This window comes from Caretta caretta, chromosome 14, assembly GCF_965140235.1.
Source record: "Caretta caretta isolate rCarCar2 chromosome 14, rCarCar1.hap1, whole genome shotgun sequence".
Lineage (NCBI taxonomy): Eukaryota > Metazoa > Chordata > Testudines > Cheloniidae > Caretta > Caretta caretta.
Window position 1 is genome coordinate 38,821,286 of NC_134219.1, and position 18,745 is coordinate 38,840,030.

The window sequence follows — 18,745 nt, forward strand, 5'->3', positions numbered from 1 at the left end:
CCCACCACTCACTGTTCTCTGCCCTCCTCCAAACCCCTCGCTGAGCCACCAAACAGCTGTTTGTTGATGCCGCCATCAGCTGTTTAGCGGTGCCCCCCAATTAGCTGATCGGGGCATTGCCAAACAGCTGATTGGCCACACCGCTGAACAGCTATGGCTGGTAGGTGCTGAGCTCCCACTATTTTTTTCCCAGGGGTGGTCCATCCCTAGAACACCCCAGGAGTTAGCACCTACAATCCCATGGGACCATTCCCCTTCGCCCCTATCTCAGGGACACAGCCGGAGTGGGGATCCCGCCAAAAAGAAAGGGAAGATTCTCTCCCCAGTGAAAGAGGCTGGTGGGAAAATGAAGATCAGGAACTTGTTGTCAACATCAAAAAATGCCACCCGCCCCCCTTCATAGTCCAGAGCCACCCGGATTCTCCTGGGGATCGTAGGCAGGGGCAGAATGGTCTCACAGGAGGTGTAAGCCCGGTACTGACTGCCCCAGTGACCCACAGCCCAGATCTCCTGCTCAGGGTAATTGCTCATCCGTCCCTTCCTCCTTACAGACTCCCTGGCCACCCCCACTGACCAGATTCCTCCAACGCCCACCTCCACCTCCCAGTAGCATCTGCCCGAGGCGAACCCCTCACGGCCCAGCACGGAGAGAACGGAATCGAATCGCTCGGGATTGTCGGGCAGATCCCGCTGCTCGTGTCCCCGTCTCACGCCTTTCCCGTCCGCAGACAGAACGAGCTGGGGATGAGCCGTGTCTGGATCCAGAGTCACATTTGCTGGGGAGAGAGAATCAGAGCATTAGGGGCAGAGCTCAGCCCTGGCGAAGGAGGGGACCTTTTCTCGCACTCCCCAGCAGCCCGGTCCCATCTGGGTCACTCCCTGATTTTCTGCCTCTCTGTCCCGGCTCTCTGTCCTCTCCCAGGTTCTACGGGTGCTGCAATGTCTGCTGCTGTGACTGCTTCTCTCTGCCTCCTCCCCTGCTGCGTCTCCCTTTGGGGGCTGCCCCACTGCCAGCAGCAGGGACAGAGCAGGGGAGGCAGCAGAGCCTGGGAGTCCCCAGTTGTGCCCGTTAAGGAGAGACACCCCAGCCCCAGCTAGCAAGGAGGAAGGAGGAGGCAGTCCAGACCACAGCCCAGACTCCTGTGTGGCCGGCGGGGGGCACAACCCTGGGGAAGAGCACCCAGCCCACTGTGGAATGGAAGAGAAATAGGGGATGCCAAACAATGGAGAGCTGTCTCCCAGCCCACGGGGCAGAGGGGAGGAGGAGGCACCCAGTGGTGTAGCCCATAGGGCAGGGGCGGGCAACTTTTTGGCCTGAGGGCCACATCGGGTTTCCAAAATTGTATGGAGGGCCAGTTAAGGGAGGCTGTGCCCGCCCCCTATCTGAGCCCCCCTGCTTCTTGCCCTCTGATTGCCCCCCATCCAACTGCCCCTGTTCCCTGTGCCCTGATGGCCCCCCCAGGTCTCCTACCTCATCCACCACCCCCTGCCCCCCCCCCCGGCCTCTGACTGCCCCATCCAACCCCTCCTCTCATTCCTGACTGCCCCCCCGGGACCCCTGCCCCCATTCAACCCCCCCTGTTCCCTGCCCTCTGACCGCCCCACCCCCATCCACACCCCCACCCCCACACCACCCCCTTGAACTCCCCTGCCCTCTATCCAACCCCCCCTGCCCCCTTACTGCGCTGCCTGGAGCACCAGTGGCTGGCGGCTCTACAGCCGTGCCGCCCGGCTGGAGCCAGCCACACACCGCGCAGCACAGGCCCCAGGGGCTCGCAGCCCCACCGCCCCGAGCATTGCGCCCGCGGTGCAGTGAGCTGAGGCTGCGGGGGAACAGCAGGGGAGGGGCTGGGGGTGAGCCTCCCGGGGCAGGAGTTCAGGGGCCAGGCAGGAGGGTCCAGCAGGCCAGATGTGGCCTGCGGGCCGTAGTTTGCTCACCTCTGCCATAGGGCAAGCTTGCCTGTATTCACTGTCTTGCCTTCATTATATTTAGCTGTAATGCAAGAAACCTACAGACATGTGTACCGTAAATCAGGGGTTCTCAAACTTCATTGTACCACGACCCTGTTCCGACAACAAAAATTACTATATGACACCAGGAGGGGGGGACCGAAGCCTGAGCCCTCCTGCCCCAGTCAGGGGGGCCAAAGCCTAAGGGCTTCAGCCCAGGTGAGGGGCCTGTAACCCTGAGCCCCATCACCCAGGGCTGAAGCCCTCAGGCTTTGGCTTCAGCCCCGGGCAGTGGGGCTGGAGCTTCGGCTTTGGCTCTGGGCCCCAGCAAGTCTGACGCCAGCCCTGGTGATCCCATTAAAACGGGGTCATGACGATACACTTTGAGGTCACGACCCCCAGTTTGAGAACCACTGCAGGATTAGTTGAAGTATAAATTAGCATAAGTGTGGTTAAGCAGGTGGTAACCCTTGAATAGATAAATGGCCTAACGGTTACATTTTGATATTGGGAAATAAGGAGAGCTTGCTCAGTGGTACGAATTACAATGTTCCAGTCAGTGCTACTGCAAGGAACATCAGAAGGAATAATCACAAATCCGCTGGAGCAAGGGGCGATGGTATGATCATAGGCTGAAATGGCTGTTACATGTTAACCCAGCATTTCTCAAACAGGGGTTCCGCGAGGGTATTCCAGGGGGTCTGCCGGCCCCACTGATCAACTCCTCTCCCTCCCTCCCTCAACGTCTCCCCCTCCCTCTCAGAGCCTCCTGCACGCCGCTGAACAGCTGTTCAGCGGCGTGCAGGAGGCCCTGGGAGGGAGGGGGAGGAGCAGGGACGTGGTGTGCTCGGGGAAGAAGGCGGGGAAAAGGAGGAGCAGGGGTGGAGCGGGGGTGGGAAGAGATGGGGCAGGGGTGGGGCATTGGGGAAGGGTGGAGTGGGGCGGGGCCTGGGGCTGAGCAGGAGGATTGGGGGGTCTGTGAAAAAAATTAAATCAAAACGGGGGTCCTCAGGTTGCTAAAGTTTGAGAACCACTGTGTTAACCTATAGATGCCAGAGACGGGGCTGGTCCTGTTGTCTCTTACCACCAGGTCCTCAACCAAGGCTGTGAGTATGCAATTGCTCAAATAAATTGGTTAGTCTCTAAGGTGCCACAAGTACTCCTTTTCTTTTTTAAGATAACCCTGGTACTGTATGTTCTCTACCTTGTTATGTGGCTTGGGTCTTTTCTAGCTTTCTTCATTATTTTCATAAAGGTATCCAAGGTTTTACTTTGCCCTCAGGGTATGTGTCCTTGTCATCCAACCTGAGCCTCCCCACAAGAATTCAACCACCATCGTGTTAGGTCTGATTCTGGGGGAAGAACCTTACCACACGCCAATCCAAACATGATTAACCTTCCAAAGGGTCAGGCAATAGTGGAGAGGTCCTAAAGAGCCAGGGTGAAGGGAGGATCATAAATGGACACCCCGCAGCCCAGTGGGAAGAGAAAATGGGAGATCCAGGTGACTGAGGGAGAGAAGCAAGTGCCCCGGGGGGACACTGGGGGAGGATCAAGCCAACAGCACTGAGTCCCAGTCAGTCAGTGGATTGCACTGCCACCCCCCATCTCACTCCCATGCCGTGCTTGTCATGTGGGAACAGCAGTTAAGGGGTTAATATCGTAGGATGTTTAAGTCCCCATCCCTTTTCCTGTCGCCCTCTCTCTCTCTGTTGGCAGGAGGCTGTTTTGTTTGATCTCGGAGGGTCTTCTGCCATTCAAGCTGGAGCTACAAATGCAAACCAGGAAATATCTCTGTAAAAACTCACCCTTTCTTCCTGTGGTGTCCACGCCCCACGCTAGAGACCTCCCTGCACTGGTCTCTAGCCCCAGAGCCAGAGTGTCTAGAGAGGAGAGATGTCATGGAGTCAGCTTTATGCCCAGCTTTCCACTCTGAATTAAACAAGTCCGCTTAATGAGGGTAAGGAAACAGACATAGGGAAAGGGGCAGAGATATGGAGAGAAAAAACTTGTTTAGTCAAGCCTGATGTAACTTAAACGGAATCAAGAATATCCCAGGAGCATTTTTATGTGACTATATCACTTGCTTTCTCGAAGGATCTCAGAACACCAATACATTCCTAGATTGAACATCAGAGAGCCCAGCGCAGACTGCATTTCTCGTCTGTTGGCCTGACCCATTGAGCTTTGATCAGCCCCACTGGTTGCTCCCTAGTGGTGAGGGGCTGGGCTGAGCTAAGCTGGGAGACTTGGTGTAAATCGTCACTTGCTAGGAGAACTAACAGGAGAGCTTGGGAGGGAGCCGAGAGAGGGCACACAAGAGGCTTTCCTTCTCTGTGCGGATTTCAAGATGGCCAGCGCGAGAACAGCAGCGGTGATCTACCACGGATGTGCCATGTTTTCTTTTCTGCCGGAAGCCAGAAGGGACTTCCTGTGCATGAAGTGCAAGGGGCTGGCTGTGCTGGAGGAATAGAACATCATGATTTTGAAGATGGGGAAACTGAGGCACATAGCACTGAATTGATTTTTCCAGGGTCACTCACCAAATCGGTGGAAGAGCTAGAACAAAACCCAAGTCTCCTGACTCCCAGCCCCCAGCTCTATCTCCTGGATCTGTTCCTTTTTCTCTATTATTAAACCATTGTTTACTGGATCTCTTTCTCCGTTCATTCATGAGTAGGGCCCTGCCAAATTCATGGCCCAGTTTGGTCAATTTCACAGTCATGGGATTTTAAAAATAATACATTTCATGATTTTTGCTATTTAAATCTGAAATTTCATGGTGTTGTAATTATAGGGGTCCTGACCCAAAAAGGAGTTGTGGGGGAGTCGCAAGGTTATTATGGGGGGGGGGGGTTGTGGTACTGCTACCCTCACTTCTGTGTTGCTGGGGGCAGTGCCTGCCTTCAGAGCTGGGCAGCTGCAGAGCGGCGGCTGCTGGCCGGGAGATCAGATTTCACAGGGGGAGACCAGATTTCACAGTCTGTGACGCATTTTTCATGGCTGTGAATTTGGTAGAGCCCTATTCATAAGCAGGATTCAGACCCTTTTGGATCTGGCACTGCTCCCTTCACCTGGATCCCAAATTTCTCATGATGTAGGAGAAACAAGTGAATAAAACATTGAACCACATTCATGTTATTTCATTTCTGAACCCTCATTCGAAACTTCTTTTGGCCTGGACAGTTCCCAGTCCCACGGCCCCGTCCAATGGTCCTATACTGTTCTTTTGGTGGGTTGTACATTGGCTGCTAAGTGGCCAGAGCCCATCTCCTCTCACAGTCACAGAGACGCAACTCGATCCTCCGCCTGCCTCCCGCCTTGGTACCTTTGAATTTCCTCAGGGTCTCCTTTAAAGCAATAGTTTGTTGAGAGAAATCACTAAGCCTCTTTTCCAGCTCAGGAGAAATCCCCATGGGCTGCTGGAACATTTTGCACCTGGAGAGAGAAAACTCTCTGAAGTAAATTGTATTCATTACATTAATTACTCCTTATTATGCATTACTTAATTGCCTTTTAATATGAAGCTCATGCCAGCCAATGCTCCTGCTCTGGGGCCACAGAGAATGGATTCCTCCGTGTGTCCTACCCTCACAGAAGGTGACACCAAGGCACTGGCTGTGCATGCTTCCCCCACAGTCATGATCCATCCTTAGGCTACAGAGACTATTAGGCCCAGATCCACAAAGGGATTTAGGCATCTAAGTCCCAGATTTAGGTGGCATTGAAACCCCCTTCATCTGCCACCTAACCCTGTAGATGCCTGTTAGGGGGCTTATTCCTTCACCCGCTCACTTCCCTGGTCCTTCTCGCATGAACAGAGAGCAACAACACCCAAAGTCCAAAGGTGCAAACAATTCGATGTTTATTGGGGTGAACTTCCAGCAAGCAATGATTCCAATTTCCTTCCTTAGTGTCCCCCTTCCCAGCTCTGACATCACAGAGCCTTGCGTGTGTCCCCGATTCCTTTTCCCATTCCCCCCTTAACAAAACATGATTCCAATTTCCCCACCTGCATTCCCTGTTCCCATTCCTCCCCGTACTTCCTGATTGCCTGCAGACTAGATAGTAAAACTTGAGTTCTGCTTAGCTATACCTTAACCAATCATTTTACTGAAATTTAACTAACTAATCCTAACATATTGTAACATGATTAACTAAGGTTTCAGAGTAACAGCCGTGTTAGTCTGTATTCGCAAAAAGAAAAGGAGTACTTGTGGCACCTTAGAGACTAACCAATTTATTTGAGCATAAGCTTTTGTGAGCTACAGCTCACTTCAGCGGATGCATACCGTGGAAACTGCAGCAGACTTTATATACACACAGAGAATATGAAAATACCTCCTCCCACCCCACTGTCCTGCTGGTAATAGCTTATCTAAAGTGATCATCAGGTTGGGCCATTTCCAGCACAAATCCAGGTTTTCTCACCCTCCACCCCCCCCACACAAATTCACTCTCCTGCTGGTGATAGCCCATCCAAAGTGACAACTCTTTACACAATGTGCATGATAATCAAGTTGGGCCATTTCCTGCACAAATCCAGGTTCTCTCACCCCCTCACCCCCCTCCCAAAAACCACACACACAAACTCACTATCCTGCTGGTAATAGCTAACCAATTATATCCCAACACCTTAATTGATTTACACCCAGCAAAATTAATTATACAGCAGACAGAAACAATCACAGAACCAGACAGAGATTATACAGACAAACAATAGGGGAATGGGGTCTACAGTGATAGAACAACAAAGAAATGAGGATTTCACATCCCAGCTATTGATAAGTGGGTTCTTGCCAGACAGGATGCTATCAAACTGAGTTTTCTTTTACATCTTCTAGGCACTTCCCTTTTTCTGGAGGCGATAGGCACTATCAGGAGAGGATTGTATTCCTAACAGCCCAATAGCACCTTATTTCAATGTGACTAGGTTGGAATGTGAGGAGGTGACCAGTCGCTTCCCAGCTTATGGCTGCCTCTGCTGCTTAGCCAGAGGCCTTAGCCTAAGACAAGGGCCTCAGACTGTCACAGTAAGAGAAGGCCCTTACACCCACAGACAGTGATTTTGATTCTTTCTTTTACACCTCTATAACTAGCTAAGTGATAAGAATACACCTAAATTCTTAAAGTATAGGCCTTTGCAGACAGACCTGAATATCTACATCCTAACAATGCCTAAGCACACTCAACACCTACCTTTCAGCCACAACGCACAGTCAACCTGTGGAACTCTTTGCCGGAGGATGTTGTGAAGGCCAAGACTAGAACAGGATTTGAAAAAGAACTAGATACATTCATGGAGGACAGGTCCATCAATGGCTATTAGTCAGGCTGGCAGGGATGGTGTCCTGAGCCTCTGTTTGCCAGAAGCTGGGAATGGGCGACAGGGGATGGATCACTTGGTGATTGCCTGTTCTGTTCATTCCCTCTGGGGCACCTGGCATTGGACACTGTCGGGAGACAGGATAGTGGGCTAGATGGGCCATTGGTCTGACCCCGTGTGGCTGCTCTTAAGTTCTAAAAATGCCCTAGGTACCTACGTTTCTGCCTCTGGGCACAGGCACTGCTGCCTCCCCATAGGCGTCTCCTGCCTATGCTGCAGTGCAGTCCTCAAACCGGGGAGGTGCCCCCCCACCTATCTTGCCTGTAGATGTGCTGAGACATGCCTAACGGCACACAAAATGGGTAACCCCTGGGGTATGGGATGTTCTGCAGTGGGTCTCTCAGTCTCTCCTGTTGAGGTGGTTCAACCTTTTTATACATAATTAAATATGACTTGGGCCAGACAGAGAATGCCTTGCCAGTCCCAGAGGGCACTCACCTGAGAGGTGGAAAACCTATGGTCAAATCTCATCGTTGCAATGCCTTAGAAGATACGGGCCTATGTGTATGGGTAGGAAGGAAGTTGCATCCTGGCCACTTTGGTCCATGTCCTTCATGCTCTGATGTCCAGGATGTTCCCATGTTGCTAGCGGTCTTTGTATTGTAGACCTCGAGCCCAACAGCAACTGGAGTCAGACCAGTCCCTCACCAGACACAGCTCACTCCACACAAAGGGTACATCTGCACTCTTCTTTCAGCGCGGTATAGAGTGCATACACGGGGAGGCCCCCTTCGCATGGGTGTAAATAGCAGTGCAGGCCATGAGGCATGGCTTAGGTGAGTAAAGACACTCCTGAAGGGTGAGGGTATGTAGACGAGAACATACCCCACATGCTCTCTGCTCACCCAAGTCATGCCTCCCCATCTACTCAGTGCTGTTTTCAGTGGGGTAGCGTCCCGCTGACTCCCTGCAGCTGGAGCCCCTCCCCGCTGCAGGAGAAAAGACTCCAGAAGTGGGGAAAGGCTCTGGCAATGGGAGAGACAGCGGGGAAAGTTTCCTGCAGCTTCCCACTACAGGAACCTGACCCCACAGCAAGGGAAAGTCTCCAGCAGGGGAAGGCCGCAGGGAAAAGTGGCCTTTCCTTATTGCCTCCCCCCTGCCGGAGCCTTTCACCGCATGTAGTTACACAGCACAGTGTGGACAGAGCCTGTTTCTCATTGCGGTCGTGTAGCTACACACACCCTATATGCCACCACCAGTGGTGTGTACTGTAGACGTAGCCAAAGAGTCAGCAGTGCTGGATTGTAACCAGGGCCCTAGAGATGAAAGGCCTCTTAATCCATCCCCAGCATCCTGAGACAGCCAGTCCCTTAGAGGTGGAAGCAGTGCTTAATTTGTGCCAGGCCATGCCAGGGCTCAGTGCCAACACCTCTAGGCTTGGCATTTCCTAGCCCCGGCACCTCTGGGCCTGGCAGTTCACAGCCCCAGCACCTCTGGGCTTGATGCATCAGTTATGAAAGTAAAAAAATATGGCTCCTAATTGCCTGAGCCTCGGCACTTCTTTCATTACAAAGTAATCACTAGGTGGAAGACATTTAAAACCACTTAATTAAACTTAACACAGGAGAGTTGTGACTGTGCCCCTACACCTTGCTGCTGTGCCCTGGGGTTTTAACATGACAAGAGAATGAAAGGCGAGGGGGAGTGAGAAGGAGCCATGTACCTGCTCAAGGTGATCCTGATGTCCTAGAAGGGAGAGAAAGAGAGAGAGGGAGTTGATTGCACATGTGAAATACCAAACACCCATCAAGTTCCATAGGTTAAAGTCACAACCTACTTCTACATATTTATTAAAGCATCTGGATCACAGAGTCGGATTTTCCAAAACAGCTACTAAATCTTCCCCTGGGGTTAGACGGCGCGTTCTGTTGGGCACAGAGAAACAATCCAGGGTGTTTTCAAAAGGCAAATGCTAATCAGGAAAATTAACATTTCCCACCCCAATCTCCACCTCCATCTCCACAGCAGATTCCTGGGTTTGGCACATGTTATGTTGCCTTAGCAAAATGTTTAGACTCCTACTTTGGACGCTGGGTTATGGGGTTCATTTGCTGGCTCTGCTGCAGGGTCTCTCTGTGCCTGGCACATTGGGGCCTCTGGAGGCTATTGCAATACAAACAAATAAGTTAAATATTTATGGGCTTATTTGGATTTGATCTTCCCTAAGGCACTAGCTGAGTGCAGGACTCTGGCAAGCAAAGTTGCCACAGGGCTCTGGCATTCTGCATGCACAAGGCAGCCATAGGCAGCGTCTCACAAAGAACTGGGAGAGCAGGCTACATACCAGGAATATTCCACATCAGATTTCAGAGTAGCAGCCGTGTTAGTCTGTATTCGCAAAAAGAAAAGGAGTACTTGTGGCACCTTAGAGACTAACCAATTTATTGGAGCATGAGCTTTCGTGAGCTACACCTCACTTCATCGGATGCATAAAAGTGGAAAATGCAGTGAGGATGTTTTTATACACACAGACCATGAAAAAATGGGTGTTTTTCACTTCAAAAGGTTTTCTCTCCCCCCACAACACTCTCCTGCTGGTAATAGCTTATGTAAAGTGATCACTCTCCTTACAATGTGTATGATAATCAAGGTGGGCCATTTCCAGCACAAATGGGGCGGCGGGGGGGAGGTTAGGAAAAAACAAGGGGAAATAGCAAAAAGAAAAGGAGTACTTGTGGCACCTTAGAGACTAACCAATTTATTTGAGCATAAGCTTTCGTAAGCTACAGCTCACTTCATCGGATGCATACTGTGGAAAGTGTAGAAGATCTTTTATACACACAAAGCATGAAAAAATACCTCCCCCCACCCCACTCTCCTGCTGGCAATAGCTTATCTAAAGTGATCACTCTCCTTACAATAAGAAAAGGAGTACTTGTGGCACCTTAGAGACTAACCAATTTATTTGAGCATGAGCTTTCGTGAGCCACAGCTCACTTCATCAGATGTGGCTCACGAAAGCTCATGCTCAAATAAATTGGTTAGTCTCTAAGGTGCCACAAGTACTCCTTTTCTTTCTGCGAATACAGACTAACACGGCTGTTCCTCTGAAACCTCTCCTTACAATGTGTATGATAATGAAGTTGGGCCATTTCCAGCACAAATCCAGGTTTTCTCATCCCTCCCACCCACACACACACACAAACCCACTCTCCTGCTGGTAATAGCTTATCTAAAGTGACCACTCTCCTTACAGTAAGAAAAGGAGTACTTGTGGCACCTTAGAGACTAACCAATTTATTTGAGCATAAGCTTTCGTGAGCTACAGCGAGCTGTAGCTCACAAAAGCTTATGCTCAAATAAATTGGTTAGTCTCTAAGGTGCCACAAGTACTCCTTTTCTTTTTGCGAATACAGACTAACACGGCTGTTACTCTGAAACCTGTCTTTATGAATGTTATAATTCTTGACATCTGATTTGTGACTTTGTCCTTACCCATAACTATTTTACATTTGGGGACAATGTATACCTTCAGATCAGCGGCACTGTTATGGGTACCCGCATGGCCCCACAGTATGCCAACATTTTTATGGCTGATTTAGAACAACGCTTCCTCAGCTCTCGTCCCCTAACGCCCCTACTCTACTTGCGCTATATTGATGACATCTTCATCCTCTGGACCCATGGAAAAGAAGCCCTTGAGGAATTCCACCATGATTTCAACAATTTCCATCCCACCATCAACCTCAGCCTGGTCCAGTCCACACAAGAGATCCACTTCCTGGACACTACAGTGCTAATAAACAATGGTCACATAAACACCACCCTATAGCGGAAACCTACTGACCGCTATTCCTACCTACATGCCTCCAGCTTTCACCCTGACCACACCACACGATCCATCGTCTACAGCCAAGGTCTGCGATACAACCGCATTTGCTCCAACCCCTCAGACAGAGACAAACACCTACAAGATCTCTATCAAGCATTCTTACAACTACAATACCCACCTGCGGAAGTGAAGAAACAGATTGATAGAGCCAGAAGAGTTCCCAGAAGTCACCTAAAACAGGACAGGCCTAACAAAGAAAATAACAGAACGCCACTAGCTGTCACCTGCAGCCCCCCACTAAAACCCCTCCAACGCATTATTAAGGATCTACAACCTATCCTGAAGGATGGCCCAACACTCTCACAAATCCTGGGAGACAGGCCAGTCCTTGCCTACAGACAGCCCCCCAACCTGAAGCAAATACTCACCAGCAACCACATGCCACACAACAGAACCACTAACCCAGGAACCTATCCTTGCAACAAAGCCCGTTGCCAACTGTGCCCACATATCTATTTAGGGGACACCATCACAGGGCCTAATAACATCAGCCACACTATCAGAGGCTCGTTCACCTGCACATCCACCAATGTGATATATGCCATCATGTGCCAGCAATGCCCCTCTGCCATGTACATTGGTCAAACTGGACAGTCTCTACGTAAAAGAATAAATGGACACAAATCAGATGTCAAGAATTATAACATTCATAAACCAGTCGGAGAACACTTCAATCTCTCTGGTCACGCGATTACAGACATGAAAGTTGCAATTCTTCAACAAAAAAACTTCAAATCCAGACTCCAGGGAGAAACTGTTGAATTGGAATTCATTTGCAAATTGGATATAATTAACTTAGGCTTGAATAGAGACCGGGAGTGGCTAAGTCATTATGCAAGGTAACCTATTTCCCCTTGTTTTTTCCTAACCCCTCCCACCCCTCAGAGGTTCTTGTTAAACTCTGGAATTGTGCTGGAAATGGCCCACCTTGATTATCATACACATTGTAAGGAGAGTGGTCACTTTAGATAAACTATTACCAGCAGGAGAGTGGGTTTGTGTGTGGGGGTGGGGGGTGAGAAAACCTGGATTTGTGCTGGAAATGGCCCAACTTGATTATCATACACATTGTAAGGAGAGGTTTCAGAGTAACAGCCGTGTTAGTCTGTATTCGCAAAAAGAAAAGGAGTACTTGTGGCACCTTAGAGACTAACCAATTTATTTGAGCATGAGCTTTTGTGAGCTACAGCTCACTTCATCAAGTGAGCTGTAGCTCACGAAAGCTCATGCTCAGATAAATTGGTTAGTCTCTAAGGTGCCACAAGTACTCCTTTTCTTATTGTAAGGAGAGTGATCACTTTAGATAAGCTATTGCCAGCAGGAGAGTAGGGTGGGGGGAGGAATTTTTTCATGCTTTGTGTGTATAAAAGATCTTCTACACTTTTCACAGTGTGCATCCGATGAAGTGAGCTGTAGCTCACAAAAGCTTATGCCCAAATAAATTGGTTAGTCTCTATGGTGCCACAAGTCCTCCTTTTCTTTTTGTGAATACAGACTAACACGGCTGTTACTCTGAAACCTGTCATTATGCAAAGGGAAAATAGGTTACCTTGCATAATGACTTAGCCACTCCCAGTCTCTATTCAAGCTTAAGTTAATTGTATCCAATTTGCAAATGAATTCCAATTCCACATCAGAGAGAATTTTGGGGGCAATTTTGGCATCATCCCCTGTGCATCATCCCAATTTTGTGCATCATCCCCTGTGAAGATAGTTCAGGATACCATGCAGAGGCAACTGGGTGTCTCTAACAGAAGTGGAGAACGGCTCTGGCAATGGGGAAAGGCTCCTGCCCACTGCTGGAGCCTATCCCCACAGCAAGGAAATTCACCTGCAGGAAATCACTCGCTGGCTGCTGGCACTTCCCCTCCAGCTCACTGATCAGGCTATTAAGGTGGGAAATCTCCATGGGAAATCTGGTGACAGTTTCCTTTTGCCACTTTGTAATCCTGTCCAACTCTTCCAGCCGGGCCAGCAGGAGCCGCTCTTGTTCCTCCAGAAACTGGCGGAGCTGCTGAAATTCAAACCCAATTCTCTGCCTCTCCTTTTTGATCTTTTCCTGTAACAAACAGATAGAAATGGGGAATGGGCAGGTAAAGACCCTGCAGAGAGATCGGGGTATTTCATACAGCCATGTGTCTGCCAAAGGGAAATTTCTCACTACCCCAAAAAGTCATTTCAAGACTTTTCATAGATTCATAGATTCATAGATATTTAGGCCAGAAGGGACCATTATGATCATCTAGTCTGACCTCCTGCACAATGCAGGCCACAGAATTTCACTTTTTTTTGAGACAAATTCCCTATGGATGAGAGAGAGATCTTCCTAAAGCTTCCTTAGTCAGTCCCAATTTATGTTAATAGTGTGTGATCTTTAGCATAGATTCATAGATTCCAAGGCCAGAAGAAACCGTTGTGATCATCTAAGTCTGACCTGTGTAACACAGGCCATAGGATTTTCCAAAACATTTTTTCTTTAATTAGAGCATATCTTTTTTTAAAAAAAACCAATCTTGATTTAAAAATGGGCAGTGATTGAGAATCTGCCATGACCCTTGGTAATATTCCAGTGGTTAATTATCCTCACTGTTAAAAATATACACCTTATTTACAGTCTGAATTTGTCTAGCTTCAACTTCCAGCCAGACAATTGTGGTATATTTTTGTCCTCTAGTTTCAAAGAGCTCATTATCAAACATTTGTTTCCCACGTAGGTATTTACACACCACGATCCAGTCACTTCTGAAGCCTTATTTATGTTAAGTTGAATAGATGGAGCTCCTTGCATCTATGACTAGAAGGCACGTTTTCTATTCTATTGATCAGTCTCGTAGCTCTTCTCTGAACCCTCTCCAGTTTATCAGCATCCTTTCTGAATTGAGGACACCAGAACTGGACACAGGATTCCAACAGCAGTTTCACCAGGACCAAATACAGAGGTAAAATAACCTCTCTACCCCTACTCGAAAGTCCCATGGTTACGCATCCAAGGATCACATTTTGGCTACCGTGCTGCATGATGAGGATGTTCTCATATCACTGGCCTAGTGAACTCCAGATTCATCTAGCAGCAGAAAGGGCAGCAGGAGGCAGGTCTCAGGTTAACATTCTCTCTCTCTCTCTCTGGCTGTGTCTACACTGAAACCGCTACAACTGAGGGCATCAGTGTAGAAACTCACTGCAGCAACAGGAGGAGGTCACCCCAGAGGCAGATCAAGGTCTCCTGGGGTCCTGGGCCGCAGCAAGTGAGGGGGCCCCGACGCCAAAACGGTGGCCCTACCCCACTCCTTCCGCCTGCAGCCCCACCCCCGTTCTGCCCCTTCCACCTGCAACCCCGTACATGGCCCACCCTTGTTCCGCCCCTCCCCCCCGTGGCCCTCTCCTCGTTCTACCCACGGCCCCACTCTTGTTCCGCCTCTTCCCCCATGGTCCTGCCCCTGTTCCATCCAGTCCTGCCCCCGTTCCACTCCTTCCCCCACAGCCCTATTGTACCCCCTTCCCCGCTTGCTCCTTCCCCCCACTGTGGCACCAAGACTGGAGAAGCTGTGCACCGAGGTTGTGGTGAGAGCTCCTCCCGCCCTGGGGCCGTGGCGGGGGGAGATTTTTCCAGGCTGTTGGCCCATGCGGTAATTTGGCACTGGTTCTCCCATTGCTGTGCTAAATCCACCTCCCCAAGAAGCAGTTGCTAGGTTGATGGAAGAATTCTTCTATCGACTTAGCACTGTCTACACCAGGATAGGTCAGCGTAACTATGTCTTTCGGGGGGGGGTGGATTTTTCACATCCCTGAATGACATAGCTAGGTCAAACTAACATGTTAGTGTAGACCTGGCCCATCTCTCTATCTCACGCACACACACACCCCCTGCACTGGCAGAGACTTCTGGGCAAAGGGAGGTGCGGGAAATTAAAAGCATGACACCAACAAAAAAATCCAATGAGAAAAATCATGATATCAGCATATCAGTCATTTAAAAAACAAATACAAACCACAGAGACAAATGCCCATTAACACACAAGAGAGAGACACCCAGAAATTTCCTATAGGCACTCCCGTGGACAGAGACGACCCACGCCTGCTACTAGTGGCGGGGGCGGGAGGGGAAAGTGAGGGCAGCTGGCTTCAGCAGTGTAACTGAGCATGCTCAGTCCGTGGGCGCATGCTCAGTACAAACCGTGCAGCAAATCTGGGGGGGCACATGATCCCCCTATGTGTTGCCTCTGCATGTGGAAATGCAATCACACACGCATCACACTCAGGAGCATGTGGTCACAGAAGAACAGAAATACCATCCCCACATGGAAGTCATAGAGTGAGAGACACATTGACACATACTTATTTATTGTCTCAGAGAGACACAAGCATTCACATCCCAGGCTCTTAAGCTTGAGCTCCACTTAAAAGTTATCGCAAAAAGAAAAGGAGGACTTGTGGCACCCTAGAGACGAACCAATTTATTTGAGCATAAGCTTTCGTGAGCTGCATCCGATGAAGTGAGCTGCAGCTCACGAAAGCTTATGCTCAGATAAATTGGTTAGTCTCTAAGGTGCCACAAGTCCTCCTTTTCTTTTTGCGAATACAGACTAACACGGCTGCTACTCTGAAACTTAAAAGTTATATCAGCATAATCACAGCAGTCAGGGGTCACAGCGCTAGGAAGAATTCTTCCGTCGACCTCTTGGGGAGGTGGATTACCTACGCTGATGGGAGAGACCCTCCTGTCAGCGTAAGTTGTGTCCACACTTGTGTCTACAGCTGTGCAGTGGTGGTGTTTTCAGTTTAGACAAGCCCCAAGATCTAATAGCCCATATCTAAATCCTAGTCTAGACAAAGCCAGCGATACTCACTCACAGATAGAGATCCCCTCTCTGCTTTGGGCACCTACCAGATACTCCCAGCTCCTCCTCTCGCCAGTCAGTTTAAATTCCAGGAGTTTTTCTCTCTCTTCCCTCAGAGCCTGCAGTCGAGCCTTGACTCGCTCCTGAGAAGAGAAAAAGATTTTGGTGGGATTTCCTTTTTGGGTGGGGGAGGAGTGGATCCAATTCAGACTTCACTTAAATAAACTCTTTACCAGCTACTCTAACTCACGGGGAGAACTTTCTTAATGCCACTTGCATGTAAATTCCCTGGCTGGCTGGGGCCAAGTTTGCCTCCCATAATTCACTGGGTTTCCCCCCCCCCCAGTCAGTAATGCTGGCCTGTATAACAAACCAAGGGCTCTGCTTAGCAGTCAGGCAGTCTGGGGAGCAAGGAGTGGGTTATTGCTTTGTTGGGTATGAAATTAATGACACAAAAGAAGACAAAAATGACCTTAGTCAACTTTATTTCAAATAGACCAGCTTCAGAAAGGAACTTGCAACATCTAAAGGGCTCGTCTATGCTAGAATCGCCACAGCAGCACAGCTGTACCAATGCAGTTGTTAGCAAAATACATCCATTAAAAAGCCAGGGAATTAGGAGTCAGTGTTAAACTGGATACCCAGTGTACAAAAATTGGAGAAAGGCATTACCTTCTTGGGAGTGAAATTAGTGGCGTAGAGCAAGGAGTAATATATTACTCCAGTCAATTTTATTCACAACAGGTTCAGTGACTGAGGAATGTTATTTCAGGGTGAAATAGCCCTGATCCTGGGGCACACACATGCTTAATTTACTAATCTAAGTAGCCTCATTGACATGGTAATATAAATTTAAGCATGTGCATAAGTATTTATCTAGACTTGCCAGTCATTGCAGGTGTGAATTTAAAGCACAGTACATGTGTGGACAGTTTTACTCCAAGACAACAGTGATGTATTCCTATTCAGCTTAATCCACTTTACAGAAGCAAGAGCACCCTTGCTCCAAAATAAGAGCGTCCACACACGGAGTTGATCAGGAATTTCTCCATGTAATGGACAAGCCCTAAGTAGTGTTTGGAAGACTGTGACCTTCGATGCAAAAGGGCACACTCATTTAGGTCTAATTCCCAGATTATGTAACATTTTCTTTAATGTTAGGTGCACAGATCAGTAACTTAAGAACACAACCCCTTGCAGAAACGCTTGTTAGCAAAATGGATGAATGAGACGTTAGGTGTTCAGGTTCCACTAGAAAAAAAAAACAGTTATCAGGAGCAAAGATAAAAAAATTAGTGGCTAAGGCCTTGCTCCTCAAAGATACCTAGGCTCTCAATTTCCAGTGATTTCAATGGAATCCAGAAATCTAAATACCTCTGAAGCTCTGGGCCAAAATTCCATGCAAGAACTCTGTTGTGAGCATAAATAGACCATCAATAACGCAGGAAATGAGAAGTTCAAGTTAAACTGGAAAGAAACCCAAATGTTTAGTCTAGAAATTGCCCAGCGAAGGGCCCAAATTACACTAGGATTTACTGAACTGCTGCCATTTTGATTTTGAAAAGCCAACCAACCAAAAACATAAATGAGGCATAAATAGAGACTCTGGAGAGAGAGATTTCCTACCTTGTACTTCTGGGCAGCCTCCTCTATAGGAACCGCAGCGTGAGCTCCATGCGCCCAGGACTCTCTGCAGACCAAACATATTAATTGCTGTTCCTCTACACAGAAGAGTTTCAGAGGCTCCCTGTGTTTCTCACACACGCGCTCTGCCTCTGGCTCTTTTGCTGGAGGTAACTTCAGCTGTTTCACGAGCTCCACCATGTTCGCCAGCTCCCTGTTGAGCCTGAAGTTTCTCTGCTGGGCGGTCTGTCTGCATTGGGGGCAGGAGAAGTTTATAGCCAGTTCGCCCCAGCACTGAGTGATGCAGGCTCGGCAGAAGTTGTGCCCGCAGTGGATAGACACCGGGTCTTGGAAATACTCCAAGCAGATGGAACAAGAAGCTTCCTCTTGGAGTTTTTCCACAGTAGCCATGGCTCTCCGTGAGGACAAGTGTGACAGCAGGTTAAATTCACATCACTTCCCTTTGGGTGCATCCTGACAGCATTTCTTCTTCTGGAGCCGGCTCATTTGCTGGGCTGGAATGAGCCCCATCTAGTTTCAGCCCCTGAGGCACTGGAGAGCAATGTGACCCTCCCCATGCAGGGAACAGTGCTACTTAATTCCCAGGTTAAAAAAAACTCTTTGAAACCGCAATTAAGAGAATGACAGGTTTCAGAGGAACAGCCGTGTTAGTCTGTATTCGCAAAAAGAAAAGGAGTACTTGTGGCACCTTAGAGACTAACCAATTTATTTGAGCATGAGCTTTCGTGAGCTACAGCTGATGAAGCGAGCTGTAGCTCACGAAAGCTCATGCTCAAATAAATTGGTTAGTCTCTAAGGTGCCACAAGTACTCCTTTTCTAATTAAGAGAATGCATCTCTCTGCTATTGAAGGGCAGAAAGGTGAAATCCTGCCCCCAAATGTCAATAAATGAATGTAATGTAATCATTTATTTAAATCCAGACACAGTAAGAAAAGTTATTGGCGGTTAGGAGTCAGATTTCACCTAACAGATAAAGATTATCCGTCACGGGAGACTTTTAAGAGCAGGTTAGACAAACACCTGTCAGGGATGATCAGATAATACTTAGTCCTGCCATGAGGGCAGGGGACTGGACTAGATGACCTCTCGAGGTC

General features: G+C 48.8%; 1 protein-coding gene across 1 annotated transcript; it reads right to left on the reverse strand.

The window, feature by feature from the left end:
* Nucleotides 1-267: 267 nt before the first annotated feature.
* Nucleotides 268-18,040, reverse strand: LOC125621597 (zinc finger protein RFP-like). Its single transcript, XM_075119054.1, has 7 exons — nucleotides 17,633-18,040; nucleotides 16,054-16,149; nucleotides 13,000-13,227; nucleotides 9,000-9,022; nucleotides 6,964-6,975; nucleotides 5,279-5,388; nucleotides 268-776 (listed from the first exon to the last, which is right to left on the reverse strand). Exons 1-7 carry the CDS (start codon nucleotides 18,038-18,040, stop codon nucleotides 268-270), a joined length of 1,386 nt encoding a protein of 461 aa, XP_074975155.1.
* Between the last annotated feature and the right edge of the window lie 705 nt (nucleotides 18,041-18,745).